Genomic DNA, 16,984 nt, shown 5'->3' with positions numbered 1-16,984 from the left:
TATCCGAAGTAAACTGCATTACAGTTCAGTCTGAAGATGGGTTATTTGATCAACCATCACTTTTTTACATTGGTAAGGATGAGGTTTAGGAATTTTGTAACCTAGATGAAATATCAGCTGCTGATATTATTGCTTATATGAGGTTAGCTTATAAATTTAAATATGCAAATTCAATATTTATTAATCTATATTATGGTGTATTAATAACTAGTATTGTTTATTGTTATCGTGCAGCTTCCTATATAGAGAGATAAAAGTGAGAGAAATGACCCATCGATTTAGATTCGTTGACCCCAATATCATTAGTGAGTAGAGTGACACAATCATTTTTCGTACTTATCAAGTGATTGAATGCATGAAAATACAGGCTGATTATTATTTGCTCTCATATAATGCTACATAAGTTATATTCATACAAATAATTATTCCAACCTTAATCGAATCTGAGATGATGCCTAATCTAAATATATCATTCTTATTATTTTGCAGTCGTCATTGATAGCTTATTGTGATTGATGGCAATTCCTTAACACCATACTTATTTAATTTGGCTTAACCAATAGTGATGCCTAACCCCGATATTAAAAATTTTATAAAGAGGTATTACATGTTATTATATTATCTTATGTTTCTTCATAATTACTTTTATTTTTATATTAAGTAATTTTTTTCTTTTCAATTTAGGGTATTGTCAGTAGTTGGTAAGAAAACAAAGATAAATTGGGTGTCATTACTAGTAAATATGAAATTTATTCTTTTATGCTAAGTTTGTTTAGATACATGTTTCCTGAACTCACTAAATTTATTTTTCAAGTATCTTGTCAACTGGGATATATTGAATGTGGATATTATGTCCTTCATTTTATGAGAGAGATAGTATTATATAATTTTATAACCACATCATTCAATGTTAGTATTAATTTCATAAAATCATTATATTTTCAAAAAAATGGCTAAATTATGTTCGCGTTTCTTAACATTTACTTCTGATTTTTTTTTAGTGAGAGAGTAAAGAAAGCTTCATGACAAAAAAACTTGATAAAGTCCGTAAAAAGTGGTGAGTATGTGTTATCGTTTGCTAAACCTTGAGGTTAGAGATTGTAGGTCGGGTGTAAATATATGCATTTCATTTGTTATAATGTATTTAATATGCCATGTTGAATGGATAATTTAAGTCTCTAGATTGGGCTATTGGTTTAATATTATTGGTATATATTTATTTTATATCAATTGGCAGCTTATATGAATACACATATATTAAGTATGATTATTTGAGAAAAGTATATTTATATGACAACATTATCAATTTTAAATTTGGATTTGTGGTCAATATACAATGTTTGTAATATAAATTTCAAAATATAATTTATAGTATCACATATATAAACCAAATATTTTCTGGGCACAAACCTACAACTAACTTTAAATATTTTCTTGGCATAAACCTACAACTGACGTCACATATATAATTAAACTATTTTTTATGGGATTACTGAAGGTATTTTTAGCCAAAGAATGCCTTGAATAATCCCTTACAAAATGTTGAATGGGGTTATAGAAGGCATTTCTAGCTAAAAATGCCTTCAACAATCTCTTCTAAAATTTTTTGTATTGATTATTGAAGGCGTTTTTAACCAAAAATATCTTCAATAATCTCTTTTCAAAATTTTTTGAATGGATTATTAAAAACGTTTTTTGCTAGAAAAAGCATTGAATAATCCCTTACAAATAATCCCTTCAAAAACCTAAAAAATGCTAAAATGAGGGATCAAACCTATGATCTTATGGTTAACAACTGTATAATCTAACCGATAAAGCTACTCCAATTTCAATACAGAGATAATTTAAGGCCACCCCCCTTAAATTTTGACAGGATGTTTATTGAAGGTGTTTTTGACCAAAAACACCTTCAATAATCCTTTCTAATTTTTTTATAGAATTATTGAATGTGTTTTTGGCAAAAAACGCCTTCAATAATCATCCATATTTTTTATGAGGGGATTACTCAAGGCATTGTCTACCAAAAATGCCTTTAACAATCCCTTATCTATTTTTATGAAAAGATTATTTAAGGTATTTTTTTACCAAAAATACCTTTAATCATCATTCTAATTTTTTAGACAGGATTATTCAAGGCATTTTAGTTGATAAATGCTGCTAATTTTTGTCTTTAGTGACATTTATAAGTACAAACACTATTATTTAAATATTTAGTGGCATTTTGAAAAAAAACATCTTAAGTTTTATAAAAACACGAAAGCTAGCGGTGTTTATAAATGAAACACAGCTACAAAACAACCACTAATCTTTCATTTTCTTGTAACAATAACATCTATTTTAGTTTATATATATGTAAATTGTCATCTTGCTCATGAATCTTGAACTTTATTGAAATTTCTTTTAAATTAATTTTAGGTTCCTGATGCTAGTAGTGCTTTAAAAATCCCACATGAAAACCATCATTCTTCAAATTCAAGTAATCAACCTAATGAAAATGAAAACAGTAAACTCGTCATCACATTATATATATGTAGAAATGCATTGCTTGATACTTGTTTCTTAGATAGAATGCCAAAATCAATTTTGAATCTAGGTTTTGAATCATGTAATTGTGACCTTGAAACATTACCTATTGTCTTTACCATAATCATTAAATTATACTATGATTTAAAGCTTGCTCTTTTTCCCTTGAGAAGGTTTTTTTGCCTTTTTTTTTTTTTCTTTGAAAAGGCTTCCTTATGATGTAAGCATCCTTTGTAGTCATAAACTTGAATGTTATAGTAACAATATTTGTTTAATGATACTTCTATTGACTAACATAATCTTAGGTTGGTTTCATTAAGTTATTATTTGGAATTAAACTAAAAGAATAAAGAGATTACACGTGCAAATTAGGTTATTTCTTGTTCATTCATGCATTACACTAATGAATAGGATGCTTATAAAATTATTTTTACTGGTATATAAATGGATAATTTCCTTCTGTATATATGAATGAATAAGATGTTTATAAATTATTTCTACTGGTATATGAATGGATGATTACTTTTTTACCTTCTGTATATATATATGATAATTTACAAGAATTCTAATTGGATTTTTTTATGCTATGCAGATGCTTCTTTGTAGAAATCTATGATGGGATCATCTATTTTAAAAAGTTGTTTATTTACTCGGAGCATTTTGTAGGGGGATTTAGTTTTGTTTTGGATGTTATGTACATTGTTGAAATAAGGCTGTTGTGTTTTGTGATGCTTGATTGGTATATTGAATACTGTTAAAGAGTTGGGTTCATTGAGCTTGTTAGTTATATGATGTAGTTACACTTGTTGACTTTTGTAAAACTTGTGATATTTTGTATGAATTAAAATATTTTGGTTTTGGAAAGGGCTTGTAATAGGTGCATGTATGTTTTTTCTTATTGAAGTGGTTTTGCAATTGTTTGTTTATTTACAGATTTTTTAAGATTATCTTGTTCAGAGTTATATTGAAGTTTTAAAGTGATCAAAAAGTCTTTAGATGTCTGGTGGTGCAAACTTATGATTGTATTTTTTAGGGTGAGGTGGTGTAACTCTTTATCTATGTTTGTTTTATCGATATTTATTTTGTCAAACTTGGTACAATGACTTTGGTTTTTCACTTATAGTAAGTTTGTGAATTATAAATAATGTAATTGTAGTTTTAATGTTATTAAATATATTTTACTTTATTGAGTTTTTTTTTTTTTGTTTATATGAAAACATATTATATTATGATTAAAAATAAATTAATATTAATAATTAAAAATATAATTTTTAAATAAATTTACCAATGTCTTAACATTTATACTGATACAATTGATCATTGGAATATTTCAGGTGATATTAACAGTCACTAAAATATAATAAAAAATTAAAACATATAAGTCTATACTAATAATCTCTAATCGTCGATAAATGTAAGAAAATTAAAGCATACAATTCTATACTAACAGATGCTAAGCGTCAACATAGGTAAGAAAAATTACAAGTCTATACTGAAAGACGTTAACCGTCGTTATAAATAAAAAAAATTAAAACATGTAAATCTATATTGACAAGCACTAACCATCGGTATAGGTGAAAAAATTAAAACATACAAATCTATACTGACAAGCTTTAAGCGTCAATATAGGAAAGTCTATATTGACGACCATTAACTGTTTGTATAGGCAAGAAAAATTAAAACATACAAGTCTATACTAACGAGTGTTAACCGTGACTAAAAGGTATAAATGGTGGAACACACAACAGATGTTATACCAATAGATATTCATTTACTGATGGTCTTGAACCGTTGGTATATCTCTGTAAGCTATTTTAATACCTTAAAAATCGTTAGTATAGGTCTATACCGACAAAAGATATACTGAAGATTAAAAATTTATCAGAATACACATTTTGACCGTCCATGTAGGGTTTATGGTGCTATACTAAGGATTTTGACATTTTACTGATGTTTTTTTAAATGTCACTATATATCAAATTTTGTGTAATGCAATGTGAATTATATCTTATATCCGATGACAAACATTAATTCATCTTTTTATTCTCATCAAACATATAAAAAATTTTAAAAATTAAATTAAAAAAAAGTAAAAAAAAAAAAAAGTTAAGTTAAAGCCATGTGGCATAATATGGAGGAGGGAAAATGGATCGTATATTTGTAAAATTAATAGTAAAGATTAAAGGTAGTAAAACAGGTGAGCGACCCTTAACACAACATGGCCTAACCCATAATGGGTTATGCCAACATGACTTATTTTATTATAATAATCATGTCGAGCCAGGCTTAACTCTCTTAGTTATGTCGTGCTGGGCTAAGTATTTTAAGGCCCACAGGTTGACAAGACACAAGCTCATGATTGGCCAAGGTTGGCCCATAACACAGGCCCAATGTCATGGTCTTAGTGAAGAGTCACGAATCCTATATCCACTATGTACTAGAGTTGATCTTTGGATGTAAGTGTTAACATCACCTTTAACTTGTGAGGTATTTTTTGTGAGATAAAATATTAAAGCTTAATGGGCCGAAACAGATAATATCTCAGAAGTTAGTGTAAATCATGACATTTGATATCAGAGCTGATTCTAAGATACTAATGATGTAAAATTAGCGATATGCGTATCAAGAACGGTGTACTTTCATTGGATTGGGGAAGGGAAGATGTCGATAGACCCTCGTTGGAGTGGGAAAAATGTCACATTAATTGTGTACTAAAATTAGTCTTGGGATATAAATGTTTACATCACTTTCAACTTATGAGACGCTTTTTATGGGATAAAATCGTAAGGTCTAATGGGTCTAAACAGATAATACCTCATAAGTTGGTGTGGACCATAACACCTAGCATGACATGACCGATACTTTGTCAAAAAACAATATGATCAATTAATTCTTTAAAAAGATCTATTCATTTTCTAATAAAATGTTCTATTTTGTTATGATAAGATAAAATAATCAATCCACATTTAAAGGGATTGATTAGTTTTTTTAAAAAGAAAAACTTATAAAGATCAATTGATTGGATGTCACATATCACTCAAAAAAAAAAATTCTATCGTTAAAAAATAATAATAATTTATATCATTTGAAGAAAAACTTGTAAAATTTATTTATTTATAGTAAAAAACTTTTTTTTTCATGAACATAAGCATTTTAAAATAAATCATATAAATCATGTCTCCAATTTTTTCATATTGTCACTAAAATAATATATATATAAAAGAAAAAACTCAACCTTTTAAAAAATTAATGTAAAAAAATTAAAAAATTATTTGATGACCCATGAGCTAACATAATAAGACTCATTGTTATCGGGTTATAGACAATATTGGAGTGAGAGTTTTTTAATAAAAAATGTGCATAACACGATCTATATTTTTTATATTGAACCAATTCGACCAATTACGATATCGTACCAAATATAAGTTCGTGTGGTGCCATCTCATTTGGCTCGTTTTGCCACTTTTAATAAGGGTGCATGTATTTTATTTTTAAATATATTTTAAAATTAATTAAACTTATTATTAATATAATAATTTAATTGAATCAATCCAATTTAATTCGCAACTAATCGGAATGAATCCGCAAGCATGAGCGTTGCCCGGCCGCTGACACCTCCAGTCAAAGTCTCGAGAATCTTTTATCGATGTCAGTTTTACAGTTTATCACGCTGGCCGTTAACTTATGTCTCAACTCTTATCCGACAACTTAGTCGTGTAAAAGAACATGCTGTGTTACTTAGCGATTTGGCCTCTGTCTTTTAAGGGCAACTTGAACATTTAACAACCATGCTTCTTGAGAAAACGAAGCTCCCTGGCTTACCAAAGTTCTTTATTTTCAGCCCATTTTATGAAAGATTTTACTCCCATCAATCTTTCGACTCTGTTACCTATACAAAACTCGTCCAAAACTCCACCAAATCTGGTTGTATGCTCCACGGCAAACTTGCCCATACCCAAATCATCAAATCTGCTTTCAAGCCATGCCTTTTTTTGCTAAACAATCTTTTAAATATGTACTCCAAAGCTGGTGAAATGGATGTCGCTCACCGACTGTTTGACAAAATGTCCAAGCCAAATCTCGTTTCATATAATTCTTTGATTTCTGGATATAACCAGATGGGTGCTTTTGATAAAGCCATGCAAGTGTTTGTTGAAGCTAGAAAAGCATGTCTAAAACTTGATAAATTCACTTATGCTGGTGCTATACATGTGTGTGCTCAAAATGGGGATCTCAAACTAGGGAAGTTAATTCATGGCTTGATTGTAGTACGTGGATTGGTTGAGAAAGCATATTTGACTAACTCATTAATCGATATGTATTTCAAATGTGAACGTGCTGATCAGGCAAGGTTTTTGTTTGAGAATTCTAAGGAGTTAGATGCGGTTTCGTGGAATACATTGATTGCAGGTTATGTTCGTATGAATAAAAAGGAAGAGATGTTGAAACTATTAATAAGCATGCATCGAAATGGCTTGAACTTGAATACTTATACCATGGGAAGTGTCTTAAAGGCTTGTTGTACAAACACTGATATAGGGATAATGTATGGGGAAATGCTTCATGGATGTCTAATGAAACTTGGGTTGGATGTCGATATTTTTGTTGGGACAGCATTGCTTGATATGTATGCAAAAAAGGGAGAACTAAATAATGCAATCAAAATTTTTAAAATCATGCCTAACCGCAATATTGTCATGTATAATGCCATGATATCTGGATTTACTGATGCAGAAAACATTAGCAAGGAATGTGCAAATGAAGCTTGTGGCCTTTTCTTTGAAATACAGACGCAAGGTTTGAAGCCCTCAAAATTTACATTCTCAAGCATGCTCAAAGCTTGTAATGCAGTTGAAGATTTTGTCTATGGCAAGCAAATTCATGCTCAAGTATGCAAATATAACTTGCAGTCTGATGAGTTCATTGGAAGTGCACTTATTGAACTGTATTCCTTGATGAGATCAACTGAAGATGGTTTGAAATGTTTTAGATCAACTCCGATGCAAGATATTGTCTTGTGGACATCCATGATTGCTGGCTATGTTCAGAATGGACAATTTGAAAGTGCATTGTATCTGTTTTACAAACTGCTGGCATCTGGAGGAAGACCAGATGAGTTCGTTACCTCAAACGTGTTGAGTGCTTGTGCAGATTTAGCAACAGCAAGATTGGGTGAGCTGGTTCATGGGCATGCCATTAAAAGTGGCCTTGGGAACTTCAGAATTGTTCAAAATTCACAGATTTGCATGTATGCAAAGTGCGGTGACATGGACTCCGCTGATCTGACGTTTCAAGAGACAGAGAATCCAGATGTGGTTTCTTGGTCAGTGATGATCTGTAGCTACGCACAACATGGATGTGCTAGGGGTGCTTTAAATCTCTTTGGATTGATGAAGGAATTTGGTATTTTGCCTAATCATATCACATTCACAGGAGTTTTATCTGCTTGCAGTTATGGAGGGCTTGTCGAAGAAGGATTACAGTATGTCAATGGAGCCTTCTATCATTTCTAAGTGCATTTGTACATATGATGTGTGTGCATGAGGATGTGAGGGGTCATTGGGTTGGCTTGCATCTATAAATTTTGAAGATCAAATCACCTCTACAGCTACATGCTACCTTATAATTGCAATGGGAAACTGTTAGCATTTGGACCTAAATGAAAAACTAACTTTAGTAAGCTAGGGGTTTGATTTAGTTTATATAAAATAGCACTTCGTTTTAGGGAGAGGATGGACAACTTGTAAATATATGCATTACTTTTGGAGTCTTAACTTCCTCTTTTATGTTATTTGTTCTTGAATTGCTTTTTCTCTCCCATAAGTATTCTGTTTGTCAATGCCATTCTCCTTTATGAGCTTTTGCGCAAGCTGATTATTTATTTCTTCTCTTTTATTCATTATAACTATATGATTTACCTTTTGAGTAAATGCAGATACTTTGAAAGCATGAAGGATTATGACGTTGAAGCCAGTGTAGAGCATTATTGCTGTGTTGTTGACCTCTTTGGCCGTGCTGGAAGGCTAGCAGAGGCAGAAAACTTCATCCTCACCTCAAGTTTCAAGGATAATCCAGTTATCTGGAGAGCCTTGTTGAGTTCTTGCAGGGTTTATAAGGACACTGTAACTGGGAAACGTGCTGCAAGGAAAGTAATTGAGCTTGAACCCCAAGAGGCTGCATCCTATGTTCTTCTTCGCAACATCTATGCTGATGCTGCTTTAGAACCATTGGCTGCAAGTGTGAGAGAACTGATGCAACAACGAGGTGTTAAGAAGAAACCTGGTCTGAGTTGGATTTAGGTTGGAAACACAGTTCATTTCTTTTCTGTAGTTGATATATCTCACCCTATGAGTCAAGTAATCTATCAAGGTTGGAAGAAATTTTGGAGAAGACAAGGAAATTTGGTTTTGTTGCTGAAAGGATTGCTTCTAGTGCAACTAAGCAAAACCCAAAGGGAGCTCAGTGATGTTAGCAATTACATTTGGACTTATAGCTTTACAAAATTAGCTCCTGTTAGGATGATGAATATTTAAGAGCCTGCCCTGATTGTCATATAACAATTGAAGCTCTTGTCAAAGGTGGAAATAAGAGATAATTCCCTGAGATCCAATAGCTTCTATGTCCTTTCCTAGAAGGTTATTCTTCTTGTAGAGATTACTAGTAGCTGCAAGAGGTTAGGTTGTTGGATTGCTGCCTTGAAACAGTTTAGTTTTTGCAATGAATCTGGAAGAGAGATGATGCTCTGAATTGGAGAATCAGTTATAGGAATTGAAATATGAAACTTGCAAGCAATCATTTGAAATTTAAGAAACAGAAAAGAAAAAGCTGTTTGGACACAGAATGCTGCCAAAGAGATAAGCAACTTTTAAACGCAAAGTGAATAGAAAAAAAGGTATGCATCAAACCTCAACATTTTAGTTCTCTTATATGGAAATACATATTTCTTGAGAAAGTTTAGCTGCTTCTTTTCAGTTTCTAAAATGGGAGATTATACTTATTAAGGAAAAAAGATTTTCCATTAACCACAAGATGCACTACAACAAACGTGATTAATAACAGGTAATCTGCTTTTTTGATGTCACTGGTAGTTATCTTGTCTAAGACGATTGCCCTCCTTTTACTGAACCCCTGCTAAAGATTTATGGTGAGACACTAAACACTAGCATATATTATTCCGTTTCACTTGTTATGGCCACTCATAATGCACCTATTAAAATCGGCATTAAATAAAAGAAGCCATGGAGTTGGATAATGGTAGTATAGAAATACTGTTATTGGTGGTTCCCTGTAAAATGCTGCCAAATATACTGAATTTGTCATGATATTTTCCATTCTTTACCTTTTTTTTCCCGTCTTATTCTTAGTATTACTATGCCCATCAATATTCTCTTGTTATAAGCATTAGAAAAATTAAAACTTAAATATTTGTGAACATAATACAACAAAAATTTTGTTCATGTCTATACTTGTGTCATTGAGCATGTATATGCAGTGGAGTAGACAATCAAGGTCAGAACTTATCGTGCACATATTGCATAATAAATGTTGGAAATTTTTCCATAGTTGTCCTTTTAAATTACATGCCATATATTCATCCATATAATTACAATTAGAAACAGTTATGGTTTAGGTCAAGTAAATTCATAAGTATTGTTCAAAATTTTTCTGTTTGAAAGGTTTCTCCATTTATCACTATCCAGTGTCCCTACTTTAGAATTTGCTCATAAAAAACCATGAGCTGTTCAGTTACAATGTTACCATATATGGTATTTAACCATATATGGTAATGACCATGCATGCCTCTGTATCTATAATTTTCCAGAAGAATGTGTGTGCCATTTATTCCTTCTCTGCATTCTTAACCATGGGTAGAAAGAAGATTAAGCATGAGTTGATTTCTAATGAATCTGTCAGGAAAGTAACTCTAAAGAAAAGGAAGGCTGGGCTACTGAAGAAGCTGAATGAACTGACAACCTTGTGTGGTGTTGCTGCTTGTGCAATAATTTTCAGTTCTTGTGATACACAACCGGATGTTTGGCCTTCCAAAATTGAGGCATTTCATGTTATTGAAAAGTTCAAGAATTTACCTGCAAAGAAACGAGATAAGAATATGATGGACCGACACGTTTTTCTTAGTCGAAGCATATTGCAGTTGAATGAAAGATTGGAGAAGCAAAGAAAGAAAAACCAAGAGCTGGAGATGGAACTTGTTTTGGCTGAACACATGGCAGGTGAGACTAACTGTGATTTGAATAACTTAGAACAGTTGAAAGAATTGGTTCATCTATTGCAGGACGATATTAAGTTTGTCACCAATAAGATTGAGAGTAAGGGGTTTAAAGTCTAATCATGTTAGTAGGAAATGAAAAAAAAGTAAAGCATACTTGAGGTTTAAGGTTCATTTGGCAACGTGATGGGAGTTCATTTGCCAGGGTGTGTGATGGGAGTGTAGGCTCAGCGTGATGTGATGGGAGTTTGACGTGGTGGAGTCTCCCTCCCACTCTGCCATAGCATAGTTTTGAATCCGCAATGTCGAATGGAATACATGCTTTTTCGAATAAGATTAAATGTGAAGAGTACTTTTGCTAATTTGATTAAGAAACATCTCTTTTGCTCTACATGAATAAAGTTTAAACTGCTTTCATTTGTAGTGTTCTCAGAATAATTATCTAGCATTGCCAAATTCTTTATCCTTTTTTCTCTACGTTTCACCTTTATCTGCATTCCTTCATATTGCTACCTGCAGAATTTAGTCCTGAAATTGCTGTCTTATGATTCAGCTATCCTAGGCTCATAACTCAAGCATTTCAGTAATTTGAACAAGTTGGGTTGAAGAGTGAAATTTAAGTTTAATAGAAAAAGAAATTTGTCAACAAATTTCACAACAGAAAATTTCACTAAAAAATACAAGAACATTTACTTCACACTGAATAAGTGTTACAAAACCCAACTGTAATAGATGTAAATATTTAAAAAGAGCTTAGAACTGATATTAAGCAACCAATTATGTTACAAGACAGCAGTGAAATTCTCTATAGCATCAACAGTTGAAATTTAGGCGCTGGCCAAGGTACACAAGATGCCAGGTGAGAGCCATTAGAGTAAGAACGTTAAGAAGTGATGAAATTTAGCTTCTTCAGCCTCTCGTTCAGGCTAACGATTCTTGACTTGACCATTTCCTGTTCTGAACCGGTGGGTGCTGGTGAGGGGGCTTCCCTGGTTTTTGTAGCTGCAGGATCAGTAAAACTTGGTGGCTCAGTGGCCCTGCTTCCCTCCGCAACAAAGTCATCTCTTCCTCTGCCTTCTTCCTTCTCCATTTTCATCCTCTCGAACATTACCTACAACAATATCACATCCAACATATAAGTATCAGAAAGAAGCAGATTTGGCTGGGATATCAAGCAATACGTAATCAGGAGCATAAGAAATTAAGCAATTTACCTTTGTGGCTTTAGGCTCCAAATACAGTGCATAGACCAAAACCATGAAAAGAGATGTCAAAAGATTAAAAGCTTGAAACAACTCTGGCTTGCTTGAGATCAATCTTTTTCTCTGCCCCAGAAAGTGCCCCAACAATGCCAACCCTATACTATAAGCCATAGCCCTGAAGTAAACAGGATATATCTTGCTCTGCACCGTCCCAAACTGCTGTCTTGGTAGCAGTCCTGCCAAGACATAGCTCGAAATGAACGTAACCCACACACTCATCCCATAAGCTGTAGTTAATCCCAGCAAGTCAGCCATACCCATCACTGAATTCAATGCCTCCATGGAACTCATGTACTTCATCCCATCAAAGAGCTTGTTTGCACTAGTTTGAACCTTTGTAGCAGCTCGTTCTGTGTTCTCTTTTGCCTCTTTTGCTTGCTCCATGGTCTTTTCCCTTGCGTTCTCCACTTGCTCTGATACATTTGTCACTATATGATTTCCAATCGTCTTGGCTGTGTCTTTTGCTGTTTTCGCAGTGTCCTTGGCCATATCAATGGACTCTTTCGCGCTTTCTTTGGCATCTTGTCCCTTTTGTTCTACGGCCTCTTTTGCTTTGCCTAAAGCATCACCCACAGCTCCCTTTGTTTGATATGCTGTTTCTGCGACCTTTTCTTTGGTTTCATATGCAGTACCCTTAACCTTCTCTTTAACTTCTTGTGCGGTTTCTGAAACCTTCTATTTAGCTTCATGTGCGGTCTCTGAAACCTTGTCTTTGACCTTCTCTTTAGCTTCATGTGCGGTTTCTCAAACCTTGTCTTTAACCTTCTCTTTAGCTTCATGTGCAGTCTCTGAAACCTTGTCTTTGGCTTTAGCAAAGGCAGTGGCGATGGTGTGAGTGCATTTCCTAAAAGCATCACAGACAGGTTCGCCTGGGGAGTGTCTTCCGGGGCCAGCTTTTCCTCATGAAATACCTTGGCCAAGGTTTTGTTGAGAATATCGACTCAAATCCCATAAGAGATTTGTTTAAAATTTGTTAGAAATTTATTTGAGATTTGTCAGATATTGCTTGATGGACAAGAAGACTTGCAAAAAAGGAATTTCAAGAGAAAGAGGATTCTTAATAGGTAAGTTTGACTTGCAAGAAAAGAATTCTAAAAGAAAAAGGATTCTTAATAGGTAAGTTTGACTTACAGGAGAAGAATTCTAAGAGGAGAGAGATTCTTAATGGGCAAGTTTATATGGTTATAAATAGGTGAAGTCTACAGGGTTAAGTATGAGAAAAATATGTAAGAGAGTTATAGGGTTTTGTGGGATAGACACTCCATAGGAGTGTTGGAGCTCTACGTCTTATGGGTGTGTATGTTTGTTTGTGAGTGGACTAGAAGAGACTGAGAAGGTCTACATAGGTATGATGTATGGGAGCATATGGATATGTATTTGGTTATGTTGAATGAGTGCACAAAGGTTTGGGTTTGTGTTTGTTTTGGTTAAAAATACTCTAGGACTAGAGGAGATTGAAAGTGTCTTATGAGTATTGATTGTTGAGTGAGATTGATGATTTGATGTATGTTTGTAATTCTCTACAACTAGTGAATCTTTTTTCTCATCTGTAGACGTATGTCAATTGGATCGAATCACGTTAAATTGTTATCTCTTGTGTGTTTAATTTATTAGTTGATTTCGCTTCCGCTGTGTGTAATTGGATTTGAGGCTTTTAACCCAACAGGTTTGGAAGCGCAGATGCGGCTTCTTTGATAGTTTCCTTGCCAAAACACTCCCCCCGCTTTGTATGCTGCCGTAGCGGTGGGGATGAGATTGAGACTTTGGTGTTACATTTGCCATCTTCATCATATTCAACAACTATTACTCTATGGCCTTCTTTCACTACAGCTTCTTCCCTCTGTGTTTGTGGGGTTGGCGACCATACTCCTGCAGCTGTCAGTGAACTCACTACTAGACTCAAAGCCAAAATGTTCATTATCTTTTCTCGATCCTCGTTGTTATGAGATGTTCTTGGTATAAAATAAATGAAGATTTTAAGAATTCAAAGATAAGCTTCAGGTTGAAGAAACAAAGTCCACGTTGCACGGAGCAATCAAGAAACTGACGCGTTTGCACTGACTCGACCACGTTGTTTTCTACGTGGCTGCATTTCAGGCCTTTGTTGACCTTGTTAACTTCACCTGTAAAGAACAGAAAATTCGAGATCAGCTCCTAAAGCATTGTTGGAAAGAAAGCCATAGAAGCTTTAGCCCGATGCCCTTTGGCCTGGCTTGGATTGAATCGATGCCATGAGCCATGGTTCGGCGCAATGAAGCACCTTGTTTGTGCAATTTACATCTTGCTGTTTGGATCACGGTTCGTCGTGCCTTCGTGGCACCAATGGATGGTCGTTTCTCCACCGCCTGAGAAGAGCCACTGCACTGTATTTTGGACATTTTCGTCCTTATAAATACCTTTTTTTTTCTTCGAAGTAAATTAATACCCTTTCAACATAATTTTAACTATACATTTAGAAGCTTAAGATTAAAAAAATAACATTTTATTATTATCACATTATTATTTTACGAAGCATTTTACTTATAATTTTTTTATTATAATATTATAATTAATTAACTATAATAAAAAAATTATATACGAGTCTATCACTTAAAAATGAGTTTTATATAATTTTTTTTATGAACTCTACATAATGCTAAAATAAAATTGAGTAATTGCATTACTATAATTGTTTTTAACTAATTAATTCTTTTAAAATGCCTTTTAAAAGCTTTAAATTCTAATATAAATAAATAATAAATTAGTAATCAAATCCTTTCTCTTTCTCATTTTCTTTTTTTATTTTTTTTTTGGATGTCTCAAAAAATGTTTTGAACATTTAAAATTTTTATTTTTTTTATATTTTAAAATATTTTTATGATTTTTTTAATTTTTTGACATTAAAAATCATAAAACTTTAATTTATAAAAAAAAATTTTAATTTGAACATTAAATACATTAAAATTAAAGCTTTTTTTAAATTCCGTAAAAGTTAATACCGTTCAAATAATTTAGGAAGAATATAGTATAATATAATAAATAAAAAACTTGAGAAGTCAATATATAATTCGACATAAATTTTAATAATTTTAATAATTTATTAATTTTATAAAAGATAAATAATCTAAAATTTTTATGTACAAATTTTAATTATTTATTAATTTTATAGAATTATTATACGAATACCGTTGGAGACCAAATACTTAAACGATTATAGTGTCGAGTTTTTTTTTCCGGTTCAAAAGAATTAAAGAGAGGTTTTCAACTCAAAATTATGATATTTTAGAGTATCGGTTTGAATCATAATCATATATGTTTGTATATTATAATTTAATCACAAGACATAACACAAAGATTGATCTAAAAGAATTCAACTACTTTTTTTATTTATTTTTATTATTTTCACTGCTTTTTTCATCATTCTGTTTTTTTATTGAGCATGAGGCCAAATTCCAACTACAAATTTTTAAGATGATGATGGGATGCCGTGGACTGACTATTGGTGCATATTATACAAGATGATGGAGGAGACAATGGATCATTTATTTATTCAATGCCCATTAGCAATTAGGGTGTGGTTTGCCTCTTTGAATGCTGATTTCAATGCACTCAAATATTAATTATTTGATTGAGTGTCTTGGAATTTGGTTGTGTAAGGGATGATTGTGAGGGAATATGGCTCAAGCGTAATTCTGCTGTTTTTCTATGCCACGCCCCTGATTTGGAGGCAACTACATCTTATTTAGTTCCCTTTTTGTTAAAAGATAATTATGATGATTTTGGAAGTATTTTCCCTATATTTTTATAATATTCTTACAATTGTTTAATAATAATAATAAATTATTTGAGGTCTATTATTTGTGAGTGTAGATTCATATAAAATTTTGATGAATTTTACATGATTTTAAATTATAATTAATTAATTATATTATAATAATTATAAGTGATATTTTTAAGATATAGAATCTAAGAGTAAATGAAAAGGGCGGAACGGCCTTAGCTCCCTTATCCCGAGAGCAGGAATTTTCTTTGTTGTTGTTGGGAAACAAGAAACGCAAAAACTCTTTGCTGTTTGTTAATGAAGGAAAGATTTGTAAATTATAATAAGTGCACGTACGTGATTAATTTCGAATTAAATTATATAAAATTAAATTATTTTATTTTTATTAATTCAATTAAATTAAATTTATTAATTTTAAAATTTAATTGATTGATTAATCAAATTAAATTAATTTACTCAAATAATTTAAATGAAACTGAATTTTGAACAATTCTAACTAATGACAACAGAGGCAATTTACCTCAATGCAAAGTACAAATTAGCAAGGCTGGTGAGTTCAACCCAGGTGATGATTTTTTTGTGAATTACTTATATATAAGTTATAATTATAATTAAGTATTATATCATTAAATAATTAATAAATAAATAAATTAAACAACAAACTATAACATAATAAAGCATATTGAACATAAAATTAAACTTCACCCACATATAATAAAATTTAAACCTAAACGAATAGAATCAACTTCGCTCCCATCTACTACAAATTTTGGATCAAGATGGCCAATTAATCTTAGGGGTGATAATGATCAAAACAGATTCGATTCGATTTTTTCAGATATTATATAATATTATAAATTTTAAAATCTGATTTAAATTCAATTTAAGCTTTCATTCGATACGAATCAAATCAAACGAGATTGTTCGGTTTAATTCAACTTATGGATTTTTAATTTTTAAATTTTATATATTATTTTAATATAAAATTTTAATATATTTAAATAAATTTTGATATAAATTTAATTTTTATTTTATAAAAATTAAATATATATATATAATTCGATCTGATTCGATTTTTTTTTTTATCTTTCGATTCGAAACCCAATTCGAATCTAATAAATACATTTAATATTTAAATTTAATTTAAACTAAATAAAAAAAATAATTCAAATCAAATCGAACACTATAATTTTAAATCAAATTTTAATTTTT

At 31.7% G+C, this 16,984-nt stretch overlaps 2 protein-coding genes and 1 pseudogene across 4 annotated transcripts; 2 read left to right on the top strand and 1 right to left on the bottom strand.

Annotated features, from left to right (window-relative positions):
* Positions 1–6,065: 6,065 nt before the first annotated feature.
* Positions 6,066–11,190, top strand: LOC111276758 (Tetratricopeptide repeat (TPR)-like superfamily protein). 2 transcript variants are annotated; one of them, XM_089763501.1, is made up of 4 exons: positions 6,066–8,005; positions 8,459–9,415; positions 9,496–9,582; positions 10,438–11,190. In XM_089763501.1, the coding sequence occupies exons 1-2, from the start codon at positions 6,312–6,314 to the stop codon at positions 8,820–8,822; spliced, it is 2,058 nt and encodes a 685-aa protein (XP_089619627.1). In that variant the 5' UTR covers positions 6,066–6,311; the 3' UTR covers positions 8,823–9,415; positions 9,496–9,582; positions 10,438–11,190. The 2 variants fall into 2 exon arrangements, with proteins under 2 accessions (XP_089619627.1, XP_022718276.1); XM_022862541.2 differs by lacking the exon at positions 9,496–9,582 and having other exon boundaries at positions 10,438–10,572.
* AGL87 (AGAMOUS-like 87) lies at positions 9,616–11,190 on the top strand. The gene has a single exon (XM_089763502.1). It carries the CDS (start codon positions 10,304–10,306, stop codon positions 10,868–10,870), a length of 567 nt encoding a protein of 188 aa, XP_089619628.1. The 5' UTR covers positions 9,616–10,303; the 3' UTR covers positions 10,871–11,190.
* Positions 11,191–11,321: 131 nt separating this feature from the next.
* On the bottom strand, positions 11,322–14,461 carry LOC111277992 (uncharacterized; annotated as a pseudogene). The gene is made up of 3 exons (XR_016343463.1): positions 13,677–14,461; positions 11,965–12,952; positions 11,322–11,861 (listed from the first exon to the last, which is right to left on the bottom strand). The product of XR_016343463.1 is annotated as an uncharacterized LOC111277992 (transcript).
* Between the last annotated feature and the right edge of the window lie 2,523 nt (positions 14,462–16,984).

The sequence above is a fragment of the Durio zibethinus genome, chromosome 7 (genome assembly GCF_047325235.1).
Source record: "Durio zibethinus cultivar Kanyao isolate XHJ-2024 chromosome 7, ASM4732523v1, whole genome shotgun sequence".
In the NCBI taxonomy this organism is placed as follows: domain Eukaryota; kingdom Viridiplantae; phylum Streptophyta; class Magnoliopsida; order Malvales; family Malvaceae; genus Durio; species Durio zibethinus.
The sequence above is the reverse complement of the archived record's forward strand: the minus strand, read 5'-3'. Positions and strand labels throughout refer to the sequence as shown.